The sequence below is a fragment of the Humulus lupulus genome, chromosome 4 (genome assembly GCF_963169125.1).
Source record: "Humulus lupulus chromosome 4, drHumLupu1.1, whole genome shotgun sequence".
Classification (NCBI taxonomy): domain Eukaryota; kingdom Viridiplantae; phylum Streptophyta; class Magnoliopsida; order Rosales; family Cannabaceae; genus Humulus; species Humulus lupulus.
Genome location: NC_084796.1, coordinates 35563493 through 35579438, shown reverse-complemented (window position 1 = coordinate 35579438; position 15946 = coordinate 35563493). Strand labels below are relative to the sequence as shown.

Genomic DNA, 15946 nt, shown 5'->3' with positions numbered 1-15946 from the left:
ATTTAAATCATTTATCAAATTAATTATTTATAATTTGAACATTGATTTAAACTTATTTATTAATTTAGATACAAATTTATCTCAATTAATAAATATGCCTTAATTTCTCTTTTCTTCTCAAAATTACATAACTCTGTGAAACTATCCAAAATTGACTTAGTCAACTTTGATAATTATAATTGATAATTAAATCAATTAATTGAGACTATCTAGATGATTTTATCCAAGGTACAATGGGGATCATGGGCCTATGAAATCAAGCTCCAATAAGTTATCATAAATCTAACAAATAAATTTACTAACTTAATAATTTCTCGTGACTCCACTATAGACTCCGAATTGCACTCTTGAATTCATAGAACGTTCTATAACAAATATAGATACGCTATTAATTATCCATTGTTACAACCACAATTGTCACTCAATCCTCTATAGATAGTCTACAATGAGATAGGACTAAAATACCGTTTTACCCCTCATTGTATTTTATCCTTAAAACACTTAATTCCTTGTAAATGATATTTCAGTAAACTAATTTAATTACTGAAATGAGATCTCTATCATTTAACACCTTGAACCAAACTAAAAGGAAATCATCGTTTCACTTCTTCATCAGAAGCTATAGATGTTCATATCTATGATTAACACTCCCACTCAATTATACTACCGAGTTCCCAAGATGTAAGTATGGGCTAATCCGTAGGGTAAGCTGGTAACGAACAAGTCAAAGAACTCAAATAATACAATCAGTTAGAATACTAACCACTCATAATTGAGATTGAATTGACCTATGGTCAACTATATGGTATGACTAGAATAGATAATAACATTATGTTTACTTATCTTATCAACTGTCAATATCGGTCCAGCCTGATGTAACAAAAACATCCGATCTTATCTACTTTGCTAATGTTCTGGAAAGAACATAACACTGTAATGTATAAGTAGATTATATCGTAGATTGACAAGTCAGTGTAAATCATGTGCACTGGCTAATCTTAGGACTAACTTATTTTGAACATATAATCATATTTATATTCCACTGTGATTATGTCACTATAAATAAGATTACCTAAGTTTATATTAAACAATTAATCATGAAAATAAAACGTGTGAGGAAAGTGATTGACCAAGTCAAATAATGATTTCTATTCGTTTATTGATAATAAAATGAGATTACAAAGAAATTGAGTTTTAATTAGGGCATAAAAACCCAACTCTAATACATCCATTCTAGGCCTTTCCAAGAGAAACCATCACCACCATGACGTTCCTCGAGCTTTGGGCTTCGAAGCCCAATCATCGTTTTCCTGAACCACCACCGTGGAGTGGTGGCTCCGCCGTCATCATCGGAGCTCCGGCGGGAGCTTTGGCAACCAATTAAATTTTTAAAAATTAAAAATAAAAATTTTCAGGACTCGCAATGTGAGCTCTAAAAAAAAATTTTTAGGCTCTCAATTAAAAGGCTCGCGCCCCGCAAATCCTAAAAAGCATTTCTTGTAGTAGTTGCCTCCATGTTATAATCTAGGCTGTATAAATAACTTATAAATATATATATACTATATACAAGCAACGTACAATGCACGTTTGCTTAGTTTTATTTATATAATTCATTAATTATATTTATTAAATTTGTATCATCGTCATATAAATATTTCAAATAAATAAACAATATTATAAATAAAAAATAGTATAACATATTAAATGAAAAATTATACCAAAACACTGTTTACGATTTCTTTTAAATATATATGTATAGATAGATATATAATATGATACATTTTTAAACATAAATGATAATTTTTTTAATAAAAATTAAGATTATGTATTATATATTATTATTATAATATTTAAATTTATATTATATTAGTATTAAATATCCAGTATTATATATATGTATTTTTTCTCTCATTAATTTTTAAATATATATACGTATTTTTTAATTATATGTTTAATATGATATTATTCTAATAAGTGAGTTTAAGTTTAATTAAATTTTATTTAAGTTATAAAACGTATGATTTTATTATTTTTAAATAATTATTATTGTAAAATATCTCAAAAATATCATATTTTAATTTGTTTAATTATTTATTATTAAAAATAATTATCATTGTAAAATATCTGAAAATAACGTATTTTAATTTGTTTAGTTATTTATTATTTTTAAATAATTATCATTGTAAAATATCTCAAAAATATAATATTTTAATTTTTTTAATTATTTATTTTATTTGATTTAAGTTTAAGTGTTTACAAACTACTATCAAATATAATAATATTATGTTAAATATAGAATATTTCGTTAAACTTAGCATTAAAAAAAATAAGAAACCATTAAAATCAAGAATTTTTGTTATCTACACACTTATTATATAGAAGATATATATATTTAACACTCTGTTATCTACGTTTTTATTTTTTTAATGTTAACTTTAACAGAATATTCTTATATTTAACAGAATATTATCATATTTAATGGTAGTTTGTAAACACTTAAACTTAATTAAAATAAAATAAATAATTAAAAAAATTAAAATATGATATTTTTGAGACATTTTACAATGATAATTATTTAAAAATAATAAATAATTAAATAAATTAAAATATGATATTTTTTAGATATTTTACAATAATAATTATTTTAAAATAATAAATAATCAAATAAGTTAAAATATAATATTTTTTAGATATTTTACAATGATAATTATTTTTAAATAATAAAATCATACGTTTTATAACTTAAATAAAATATAATTAAACTTAAACTCACTTATTAGAATAATATCATATTAAACATATAATATAATCTACTGTGAATTGACAACAAATTATTTTAAAAAAAAAACTAGCAAGAAACTTAAATTTAAAATCAAGTATAATATTTAATATTACATTAAACATATAATATATAACCTCTTGTTGTGAGTCTCAAATTCAAAAACTAAAACAAACATAAACTTAAACAAAAATAAATAAATTAGTTAATTAAAATTTATATAACATTAATATAAATTTAATAAATTCTATAAATAAAACTAAACAAACATGCATGTTGCATGTTGCACGTTGTTTGTATCTAGTATATAAATGATGTAAGTTTCACATAATATATCCTAGTACTATTGATCATGGTGTTAATATTCTACTTAATCATATCATCATCATGTCATTCATAAATAATTCTATCTTTAATCACATTATCCAAACTAATATAGATGCTGATAGGTGTGAAAGATGTCATTTCTGCAATTTTATTAATTAATCTATATCCGCCAATCATATATAAAAAAGAGAAAATATTCATATTCTTCTTCTTATTCTAATTTTCATGAAGTATATTATATATATAAATATATATATATATATATATTTGAGACATATATTAACACGCTACACAATTATAAATAAGAGCTCTTCCAAAAATATTAATAAAGAAGTTGAAATTCTATTATATATAAACGATATATAATATAGTTTAACATGTTTATAAATATAGTGTATTTATTTATGACATAAAATTATTCATATTTAACATTTTATATATATGCACATGTAAAAAAAAAAACATATTTAACACCAATTAAAATACTTCAAAAATATTAATATATAATATTTCATATTTATGTGATGATCATCAAAAAAATTATTTTGTTTTGAGTTGTATAAATTTGTCGGCTTTACTATTTGATTTTCGTAATATATACTATTCAAGGCAGGCTTACTTTTCATTTTAGTATAATCAATTAGGATAAAATTTTGGAAAAGTTTTGCCTAGAAAATAATGGATTTCTTTTGGCAAGACCTATTGCATTAGTCTATTAACGTGTGAGACCCACGCAAAAGCAAAAGCACATGTCATGCTATCGAGTAAGGGTTACGCATTCACATATCTCCAATAATAATATTCCTCTTTTTCCAAAATTAAGAATTAAAACACTTGTTATCTTAAATTTCAACAAAAATACAAACCCAAAAAAGAAAAATGAACCCAAATATGAAAATTCAATCTCCAGAAGAAATATACACATTTTTTTTTACATAAAACTTCAACTGATGATCTCATACTAATTCCCTCCAAAATATGTCTCTCTTCTTTTTTTTAATATCTCAATTAGTAATTAAGTACTCACATAATCACATATACAAACTATGTTTTTGTTTTCTTCATAATTAATTAAAATTGTACAAAGCTTTGAGATTAAGATTATCACATTGAACCCCAAAACAAAATTCAAAATGGATGCAAATTTCTACTGAGACCATTGACATTAGCCAAAAACCCCACAAAATCCTGTTTGTACGTAGTTCTCTTCCTGTCCTCATCCTTATTCTTAATCTTCCCTCCTTCGCCGTTTTCTTTCGGAACGACGCCGTTTTTCAACTTTTCATTCTCCGCCGCCCCCGGCACCGCCGTCTCTTCTTTCCCGGTGCGTTTCGAACTTCCTACCTTCTTGATCGAAGGCGCGAACAAAAGTCCTTCCTTTCCGACACTCCTGCTCCGACTCAAAATGTCTCGTAGCTTCCACCGCCTCGACGACCCGGTTGACCCGCACTTGTTCCGCCGTTCGGACTCGCTGCCGGTAACGTCGCCGTTTTTCGGCTTCCAAACGCAGTACGTACCTTGTTTTAAGCCGTCGAGTTCGTCGGCCTCGGAGGAAGAACAAGACGACGTCGTCGCTTCCCTCTCTTCTTCCACCATCAACTTCCTCAGCGGCGGCCGACGAGTGCGACGTACCGTTTCCTCATTCTTCTTCACAACGACGTCGTTCAAGGAAACTTTGTCTTCGAGAAGCAAGGACTGGTCGAAGAGAGGGTAAACCGGCTTGATCTGACCATTATAGAAGATTTCGTCCGCGGATATCGGCGACGAGTCCGGTTCAGTTGCAACAAACGCGAATTCAAACTCACTCTCCTCCTCCTCCCCCTCCTCCTCACGATGAACATCAGGTATGGTGATTAATGAACGGCCCTGATTAACTTCCCCAAACTCCCACGGCTCATAATCATCCTCGAGACCAAAAATGCTGCCGTTCGAACCATTCTCTTGGCGAAACTCGTTAACGACTCTGGCAGCAATATCGGCTAAATTTCCGGTTCCAGAAGAAGAGTAGCCATTAAAGCTCGGATTAACAGAGCGTAACGAATCCGTCTGCATTTTTTTCAGTCGCAAACCCCACAAATCTATAGATATACAGCGCTATATGGCTAAACTATATGTGTTAAAGAAAGTAATATAATATCAGATTGATAAAGAAGAAGAAGAAGAAAGGAAGAGTTAGGTGAAAATGACCAAAAGTGTGGGGGGTTTTGGACAAAATATAGGGACTCTTCTCTCTCTCGAGGGAGGTATATAATAGGATTATAGAGATGAGTGGTTGGTTGTGACAGGTGGTGGTGGTCCTGATTGAAAAAAAGCTTCAGTTTTAAATTAAATTAATTTGTTGGACAAAAGAATATAACACTTGCTTAAATATTTGAAAAGGAGAAAGGTAAAAACAGAAATTGCGAACGCGGCTTCGGTAAATAGGGTTAGGATTCGCCTAATTTTACAGTATTTTTTATTTTTAGTGAAAAAAGAAATAGTCTGCGCGGGACCGTCTAGAGACTAGTCATTTTAGTTTTAATTAGTTAAAAGGGCAGTGGACAAATTATGATTATTATAGTATGAGAAATAGGTAGTTGGGGGATTACGAGTTTATGTTTTTTTTTTTGAAGCAGATTATGAGTTTATGTTAATTTCTTTTGTAATACGCAATATTGATTTATACGTATTTGTACACGTGTCCACATTTCGTAGAGTGAATGAGACAGAGGGATAATAGACATCACTCGATTCAGGTTATGTTCACATGTGTTCTTTTTGTTTAAGGTGGTTTAATAATGGTTGGTTTTTTTTTTTTTTGAGGCTAGGGAAATACATAAATTATAAACCAATTATACAAATTGATGTGTGTAATTGATTTTAGAGAAATTAGTAAAAATAATATTTTTTTAAGTAACTTCACACTTTGGTTTACTTGTGATATTTTTTGCAAAATGACATATGTCTAAAATTCGATTAGTTGTCTAAATTTTTCGAACAACTGTCTAAAATTTTCGACCAATTTTTAAAAATTTTGGACCGGTTGTCTTAATTATAAAATATCATTTTGTAAATAATTATTAAAACTAGACTAGAATACAAAATAACTTTTAAAAATAGAATATTTTATCAAATCACCCTCGATTTTATTATATAATTCAAAACAATGTGATTTCACTCGAGAGTATTAATGATTAAAATAATAATAACGAATTGATGTTTGTAACACAGCTAGACAATATAATGTGCATTTAATGGTTGCGAGTTTATTAGTTTTTTTTTCATATTTGTTTAGATTTCACATATAAAATAAATTAAAGGACTTGAACACATGATAGCCACGTAGACCAGCTCAATGGTGATTATGAATCATTGCGATGATATAAGTTTCGGTTAAGATAATTTTATTTAAGAAAAGAATAAAAATGTTTTTTTGTTTTAAGATGGGAATTTACTCATTTGGTACTTTTTATTTTTGCAAAGTATCATTTTAGTACCCTTTATTTTTAATAATATTTATATGGTACCCTGTATTTTGAAAACATAAATATTTAGTATCCAAATTGATAAATTTTTGTCAATTTGACCAAACTGTCAGCAGTTATATATAATTTGTAGCTCGTATGATTGAGAGTAATTTGATTAAACTGGTAAAATTTTATTAATTAAATTTGAGTTTAGGGTACCAAATATGTACAATTTGAAAATACAGGGTACCAAATATGTACAATTTGAAAATCCAGGGTACCAAATATGTACGATTTCAAAATGCAGAGTACAAAATAAGCATTATTTGTAAACACGGGGTACTAAGATGATACTTTGCAAAAACACAAGGTACCAAATGGTTACCTACCCTTTTAAGATTGGTAAAAGGAAAAAAAAAATGAAACGAAATGTCTTAATTATTTTCACTTTTATTTGAAAGATGATAAAGGGAATAAGATAATTTTTGTTGTTGCTTCTAGACATTCAAACCAAAACTGAAACCCGCCTATAAATAATATTTGTTTATGTTTCTAGATGCATGTTTGATTGTAAAAGAGAAACAAAATTATCATGTAATTTTAGATGCATGTTTATATGTGTTGGTTTTTACTATATAGTTGTTTTATCGGCTTTTAAGACAGAAGTACTAGCTCTATTAATGGGACTAAGATGAGTTTGAGAAATTGGTCTACTTGTAAAAGTCTTCTTGACTCGTTGTCTTTGGTTCAAGCTTTGTATAGTATTATTGTGTATCACAATGGGTTGGAAATTATTTTTTCTGATATAAAAATTTTATTGTCTAACTTTTTGGGGCATCTCTTTCTTATGTTAGTAGTAATTTTAACATTGAGGACATAAATTGGCTAAGCTAGAGCTGTAAATGTGGGCCGCCCGGCCCGGCCCGGCCCACATTTTTCGTGCCTCCGGTAAATTCGGGCTGGGTGCCGGCCCATTTTTGAAAGAGTAGGCCCAGCACGGCCCATGGGCCCGGCCCATGTCGTGCCGTGCTCGTGCCGTGTCGGGCCCAAGTCGGGCCGGCCCACTTTCCTTATTCGGGCTGGCCCACTTTCTATATTCGGGCTCAAATTTGGGCCCACTTTTTTTTTGCCAAAAAATATGAGGATGGAGAATTGAACCCTCCACCTCATCTTTCACCATCAATGGACTTACTACCAAACCAAATACATTTCTTTGTTTAAATTATAATTTTAGATATTTTTATATATTTTTTAACAATATTTTACACAAAATTATATCAAAGATAATTATTAGAATTTTAATACCTACTAATAAATGCTAAAAATTTATCTAACAAATCTTAAAATAAATTAATATAATTATAAAAATATAAACATTGAAAAAAATAAGACATATATTATCATTTTAATTTATTAATTATTGACAAATAAAAATTTATTATGATTATTAATGTCAAAATATCGGGTTTTTTATCGTGTCGTGCTTTCGGGCTAGTTTGTTCGTGCTTTCGTGTCGTGCCTTCGGGCTTGTTGTGCCGTGCCGTGCTAAGCCCGTGTCGTGCCGTGCCTGGCCCGAGCCCATATTTTTTCGTGCCGTGCCTGGCCCAAGCCCATATTTTTTCGTGCCGTGTCGTGCTCGTGCCTCCCGGGCTCGTGCCGGTTTCGTGCCGTGCTCAAAAGCCCGGCCCGTATTTACAGCTCTAGGCTAAGCATGCTCTTAAGCTAGATAATAAACTTTATTGGATAGAAGAAATCTCTCCTCTTATGTGTACTTATAAACATGTGCAATCTTAATCTAATACAATATTTTTGGCCAAACATGTCTTACCTAATTAAATTTTCATGCTATGATAAAATAAAATGAATATTGTTTATATTTCAAGATGTGGTAGTTGAGAGGTGAGAATTTTTAAAAATAAATTTGATTAAAATTATATTAAAATGATATTTGTGTAGTAGTTTGTTAAAAATACAACCAATATTTTAGTATTTATCAAACTACTAGTACGTGCTGAAATAAATATGAGAAATAAGAGAGAAGTAATAAAGTAGTATAATTTTTTTAATTATCATAATCTAATCGTTTTGTCAAACATAAGTGAAGGATGAATATCCAAATTAAACCATATAATAATAATTCTTATTTTCATTTAAATCCTTAAAAAAAAGGTTTATATTTTTTTGGTTACCGTGTTTTTCTTCATTACCTGTTTGGATCCTGTATTTTGACAAATTATTTTTTGGACCCTATGTTTTGTAAAATGGTTAAAATAGAACCCTAAACACGATTTTGATTAATGTTTTCTCAACTAAAATCACAAATAATTTACCAAATTAACAATTCAGAACAAAAATAAAATTATTCTGCTTAAAAATTGTTTTGTTATATTCAATTTTTTCTTTATCAAAATTGAGTTTATAGTTCTATTTTAACAATTTTACAAAACATAAGATTCAAAAAATAATTTATCAAAATACAGAGTCCAAACAAATAATGAAAAAAAACATAGAAAACAAAAAAAGCATATAAAAAAAAAAATGGTCCAGTGCTTTTTATTTTATTCCTCCTGTTTTGTTTTTTCAAACTTCACCTAAAGATATCCTCCCGCTCCGTACGTACGTAGATAATAATAATTTTTTTTATTTTTTATAAAAAAAGTCAGCAAATTAAACTCAGTACCGCCGCTTTATAGGGTACAATTATGAAGTCAGGTATAAATGTAATTAATTGGACAGATTTTTTTTTACAAAACTTGATGGAATTTAATACAAAATAGAAACATGTATATTTATATATACTAAGGTAATGTGGACAAATTTAATGCGGTCTTGACACGTGTGGACTCGAACTATTGACAAATGTTACCATTTTATTTGAAAAAAAAATTTACACAAATATTCTAAAAATGTAAACTAATTCCAAAAATATCTTAAAACAACTTATTTACACATTAGCATGTTATTCTGGAATTTTTAAAAAAAATTAGGAAATCTCGCTTCCTGAATTTTTTATTTTTTTGGGTTGTTGCTTATAATACCGATAAAATGCCGATTGGTTACTTTTTTATCAAAAAAATTTATTTTTACATCATATTATTTCAGATACATTTTTGTTACCTTTAAAACTTATTTGTAAACATCTTACTATACAAATTAGTTATTTATATTACGGTATCTTATTATTTAAGATACATTTTGGTAACCTTCAAACTTATTTTTCAAAATTAATAAGTTGGCATATAGTATAACAAATTATCATATAGCTTATTGTTGACGCCGTTTTTTGTCAACTTAAAAATGAGAGCAATTAAACAAGAATATATAAGAGGAAATGAAAGAAGATGAAAATATGATCTTTTTTACGTGGTTTAGCAGTTAAATCTGCCTCGTCCACGAGTTTATGTTATTAACGTTTGAGAATCTTCTGGAAACTTTTCAGAGAATAGTTGCCCAAAGTTTTTCCTCAAGATCTCAAGATTTCGGTCCCTTACAAATGAAGTTTCCTTATCTATTTATAGAGAAGGATTTAGAATTCGTTCCCACATATTTCAGGAAGATATTCTGCAAATTAAATGATATAATGCCACTTAATGCATTATTTGCTACGTACACGGAAATATCCCATAAAATATGGGATTGGTTAACAAATTATATAATATCCCTTAAACATAGGGATTTACAACAATAAATACATTCATATGTAACCGATTAGCTCAAATACGGAATCCATTACATCTCCGAGACTATTCTCTTATCACGAGCTCGTCATTTTACTTCGCCTGATCTTATAGCAAGTAACCATTGACGAAGTCATCGCATTCGAGCTTACACTTCTTGAGCTCGAACCATGTTGTCTGAAGGCAAAAGAAGCATCAGGAAATATATACAAGTGTCGAACCATGGCTATTGTAAGCTCAGAGCATATTCCAGGCTACACACTCCTCGAGCTTTCGAGGTTGTCATTTACAGAAAAATGGTCTGACTGAAGGATCATATGACGACCATACTTATTTCGAGCTTACACCCACTACTACAAAAAAAGGCAATTGTGTCAGTCAAACGTGTCAGTCAACGCAGTTGACTGACGCTGTTGACCAAGAATTAACATTTGTGGTAGTTGGGCACTGCCACAAATGAGGGTCCAATTGCGTCATAACATACACTGACGCTGTTTAATGGGACCATTTGCGTCAGTGCCCCACTGACGCAAATGCCCATTACCGTCAGTGGGCCACTGACGCAATCGGGCCACCTTTTCAATAAACCCTCATCGTCCCAACCGAGACCCCATTTCACTCAAAAAATTTCAGAATCGATTCCTTCACAAACCAGCGGCGCCCCAACGAACTTCTACTCATTTAGGTACGTTTTTATCCTTATTTTTTTTTCAATTTTAATGTCAAAATAATGATTTATATATGTTTATGAAACTTATATATATAGTTTTTTTTTAATTTTTTTTGTATAGATTTTGTTTTTTGAAGATTATAGTTTGAAAATTCATAATCTTTATTTGTTTTTTGGGGTTTTCTACTTCAAGAACCCACATTGCTCAATTACCACAAGTGTAATTTTATTAATTTTTATGATTTAAATTTAATTTTTGTGATTTTTTTTTTATAAATTGACTATATTTCGGATTTTTAATTTTTAAATAGATTTATATTAATGATTATGAAATTATTTTAGGTTTAAACTTTGCAATTTATTATTTTATTTTTTTAGAATTTTTTTATTATAATTTATTTATTTATTAATAACTTTTTTTTAATTTAATTTAATTTCGAATTTACTTATGTAAATGAGTATATATATATTAATGTATATATTTTGTATAAGTTTCGTTTTATTAATTGTTTAGTTTGATTATTATTAGTAAATTTTTGTTTATATTTTTTTAACTTTTTAAATTTAGGGTTTAATTGGTTAAATATGTATATATTAAAATTGTTTGTTTTTTTAAGTTATATTTTATTATTGATTTAGTTAGGATATTTGTACGCCCTAAATATCCGCACACACTTTGGCGAGCTAGAGAAGGGCCTAACTCGATCTGACACGTGTCAGATCGTCCATCCGGAGCTGTTTGTCACCGTCCCCTAAGTAACCAGCCCGAGCTGGTTATTCATTTAGTTGCTCCTTGGAGTCATTGTGTCGGCATGATAAGAGCCATGAGCTAGCGCCAGATTAGGCTTGTAGTGCATCTGAGGCCTGACACCCCCGAATCCTTGTAAAGTCAACCACGCAATATAAACGTGCGTATATCAGACATCACATGTCTGTTCTATTCCTGAATTCTCGGATACGCAGTATAAACGTGCGTGTTCAGACATCCCACGCCTGATTTGGCCCATGCGGCCCATTACCCATCTTTACCTATTGATTAGACCACACTTCACTGTAAGATTTAAGAATTAATCATCGATATCACATAAATGCCATGATGGATGAAAAGGTCACAGGATGACCCCAATACCTACTCAGAGATCAATCTCCTATAAATACTGAAACCCTGGATAGTTCAAGGGGTTGGCTTCTTCAGGTAAAACAAAACACTTTATAAGAAATAGTAATGAGATATCAATAATATCGACTGGTGGACTAGGGGGATTTTAACCTCCGAACCACCTAAAAAAGGAGTGATTATTAGTTCCTTGCAATTAATTTCCACATCCTAGATTACTATCATTTTCATATTACGATTTATCAATCAGCACTAATCCATCCTACTTATTCGTATAATTATCTGTTGGTGAAAAACCGCGTCGACAGTTTGGTGCTTTCATTGAGAGTGTTTAGATTAGTGCTATCACAAAAAATTGATCATGGTGGATACTCGATCGAGGCATGGTAACGAGGCGGTTCAACATGATGGACAGGAGGCCCACCATGCCGCCGTATCCAACAAACCAAACCCAGAGGTCCAACAGCGATCGGGAAAGCAGGCGATGGGCCATGACGACACTGGAAGTTCGGCGCCTCGACCGCCAAATCCGAACCCTGGTTACCTGACGGCGATAGAAATGGAGAACGTACAGTTGAGGAGTCAGCTATCCAGAGCAAGTAAGCAAATCGAGGAGGTCTTGGCCCGACTACCCCCTCTTGTAATCGACGTTAACGTCGAAAAGAGGCAAAGCGAGACTCACAAGTCCCACAGGGACAGTCGACCCAGACCTAGTCGGTCGGTTGGAACCTCAACCCCGAGTTTTGCGCCCATGTCGTACCATAACGAGGAAGCTATGTTTGAGGTATTTTCCAGGGCCAATCAGCAAGTCGGCCGATCAGTCAGAACCTTAACTCCTAGTTCAGCTCCACCATCGAACGCACCCAGAAGGGCTCGTGGAGGAGGTCCGGGGAAAGCTCGCGCAGACAGCCTGCTCCGGCCAGCCCTCCCGTGCCGCAGTCAGACCGCCAGGCGCAGGAGGTTGGAGGCAGTAGGGTGGAACGACTGCGAGCTAGTTTGATCCGGCTGGACGGGACCAGGATCGCTTCACCAGTTAGGCATCCCCCTTCGCTGATAAGATACCCATCTTCTCCTCGTCCTGCCCGAGATATTCCGGCGCACGGGAGCAACAGAAGGAATCCTCCTTTCGCTGTTCCTACCAATCGCCCGCGAGCATGCGAGAATGTCCCGGATCCTCACCCCCGGCAGTAGGATCCAAGCTTTTCCAATGGGAGCTATTGGACCGAGAGCCACCGAAGTGGCAGATCCGGTGGAGACCTGTACAATCGTCTAAGTTTGGCGCAAAGCACTCGGGCCGCCTCGAGAACCGACCTTCGAGATCGCCTCAACTCACAGAGGGGGGACTCGACCAGAAATGAAAGTCATGTTCGTCAAGAGGATGGTCCTTCCGAATTACGTGACAGTGGGAATGTCCCGCCAAACCAAGCTCAAGCTTGGAGGGGCAATAACCCGCCTAACGCGTACAATGGAGCGGGAGCTGTTGAACAGCCCTAGAACAACCAAGGGATCAAGGACCAGACCATCGAAAGGTTAGCTCAGATGGAACAGCTAATGAAGAAACTCTTGTCAGAAAAAGGCAAGGACGAATATGACTCGGGAGACGAGCTAGAGCTTTTTGGCCCCAACATAGCAGCCATGACGTACCCGTCGGGTTTCCGGATGCCCCATCTATCGAAATTCGATGGGGACGGGGACCCGTCGGACCACTTGGGTATGTTTAATACCCTGATGATGGCCCATAATATCGGTCCCGAGCTGAGATGCTTGATGTTCCCTTCGACCTTGATCGGGCTAGCTAGACAGTGGTTCAAGCAGTGTAAAAAGCAGTCGATTAGCTCGTGGAAGAATTTCTCTACCGATTTCAAGAGGGAAATTCTGAGCCTCTAAAGCGGCTCACGTCAAAGCGGACACCCTAACGAATGTGAAGCAACAGCCCAGGGAACCCTTAAAAGCTTACCTGAGCAGGTTCGCAAACGTTGCGGCTCGAGCTAGGGACGCAGACGATAGCTCCAAGCTCATGGCTATGAGGACTGGAATCCTTGTTGGGGGCGGGCTGTGGAAAGAAATCCAAAGGAGAGGTGTCAGCACCGTGGATGAATTCTTGAACAAGGCCCAAGAATGGATAAACTTGGAAGAGGCGCGAGGCTCGGTTGCGGGAACCAGCCAACCCCTTGATCAGCCCGTTGGAGCGGAAACGGATGTCGTGAAAATGATTCAAACTGTTTCCCAGAATAACCATAGGGGTGAAGGCAAGAGAAAGGGGAGCGGCGAGGGAGGTCAACACGGTCCCAAGAAGAACAAGCCCGCAGAAACGTTCAAGCCAGTCTACGCGGTTTATACCAAGCTCACAGACACTAGGAAGCGCATTTTCCTATCAAATTTTGCTCGCCTTCCCTAGAAAAAGCCAAAGCCTTTGAAAAATCAGAAGGCCAAGAGAGACCCCTCCAAATTCTGTCGATTCCACAACGACATCGGCCACAACACTGACGATTGTAGGCATTTGAAGGACGAGATCGAGACACTCATCAAAGCCGGACCTTTGACTTAGTATGTGCGGAATCGAGTCCCTACTAATCAGCAAGCCCCGAAAGCTCCGATAAATCAGCCCGGAGCCCGGGTAAATCAGGATACCCCTCCCCCTATAATAGGAGGAAAGATAACCACCATCTCTGGAGGCCCTCATCTGGGAGGCACAAGCAGAGGTGCCCAGAAAAGGTACGTCAATGAGATGAAGTCTCATAACGGAGTTGAATTTATCCCGGAGCAGCATCTACCCAAACAACGGCGATTGGAAAGACAACCAATCAGTTTTACCGAAGAGGATGCTAGTCATGTCCAATTTCCACATAACAATCCTCTGGTGATAATTGCCCAGCTCGCCAATCAGAGAGTTAGGAGGATGCTGGTTGATAATGGGAGTTCGGTAAACCTGCTGTTCCGGTCCACGCTAGAAAAAATGGGGTTGTCTGTAGCCGAGCTGAAGACCACCTCCATGATGTTGTATGGGTTTTTCGGGGAAGGGTCGGCAGCGATAGGAACGATCGAGTTAGTAATAACTTTGGGAGAGGGACCCCGAACTGTCTCCAAACTTCTTGAGTTCGTGGTTATTGACTGTCCCATCGCATACAACGAAATTCTGGGCCGGCCTACATTGATGGCATTTGAAGCCATAACTTCTATCCGCCACCTCGCAGTCAAATTCCCCTCCTCTACGGGGGTATGTACGGTCCGAGGTGATCAACTCGCCGCTAGGGAATGTTATAGCATTTCCATGAAGGGAAAATCATAACCCGGGCATCAGACGATGACCATTCAGGGCGGAAGCGAGGAATCTCAGGAAGTAAGATCTATTCCTGGGATAGAAAAACCTCAAGAAGTCGATGGCGTAGGTATCACCTTGAGTAATGATATCGACCCAAGGATAGGCGAAGATATATTTGAGCTCCAGGCCATAGAAGAGCTCGAAGAGGTGAACATCGATCCTAGAGACCCTTCGAGGGTGGTTAGGCTCGGGAAAAACCTTTGTAATGAGAGAAAGGCGGAGCTGCTGAAATTTCTATGAGGAAATTTAGACGTGTTCGCCTGGTCTCATGAAGACATGATAGGAATCAGCCGAAGCATCATCATGCATACCCTTAACTTGGACAAAAACATGCCTGCGAAGTCCCAAAAACAGAGGCGCCTAGGCACAATCCGAGCTGAGGCCCTAGAAGAGGAAGTAGCTCGACTTTTAAAATGCGGCTTTATTCGCGAAGCAATATACTCGATCTAGGTCGCCAATCCCGTTTTGGTCCCAAAGCCCTACGGGAAGAGGCGGACCTGCATCGACTTTTCGGATCTGAATAAAGCATGCCCCAAAGATTGCTTCCCCTTGCCGAGAATTGACCAGTTGGTGGATACCACTGCGGGGCACGAGCTCATGTCTTTCAT

At 34.6% G+C, this 15946-nt stretch overlaps 1 protein-coding gene across 1 annotated transcript; it reads right to left on the bottom strand.

The window, feature by feature from the left end:
• Window positions 1-4234: 4234 nt before the first annotated feature.
• On the bottom strand, window positions 4235-5158 carry LOC133832074 (uncharacterized). Its single transcript, XM_062262462.1, has one exon. The coding sequence runs from the start codon at window positions 5156-5158 to the stop codon at window positions 4235-4237; it is 924 nt and encodes a 307-aa protein (XP_062118446.1).
• Between the last annotated feature and the right edge of the window lie 10788 nt (window positions 5159-15946).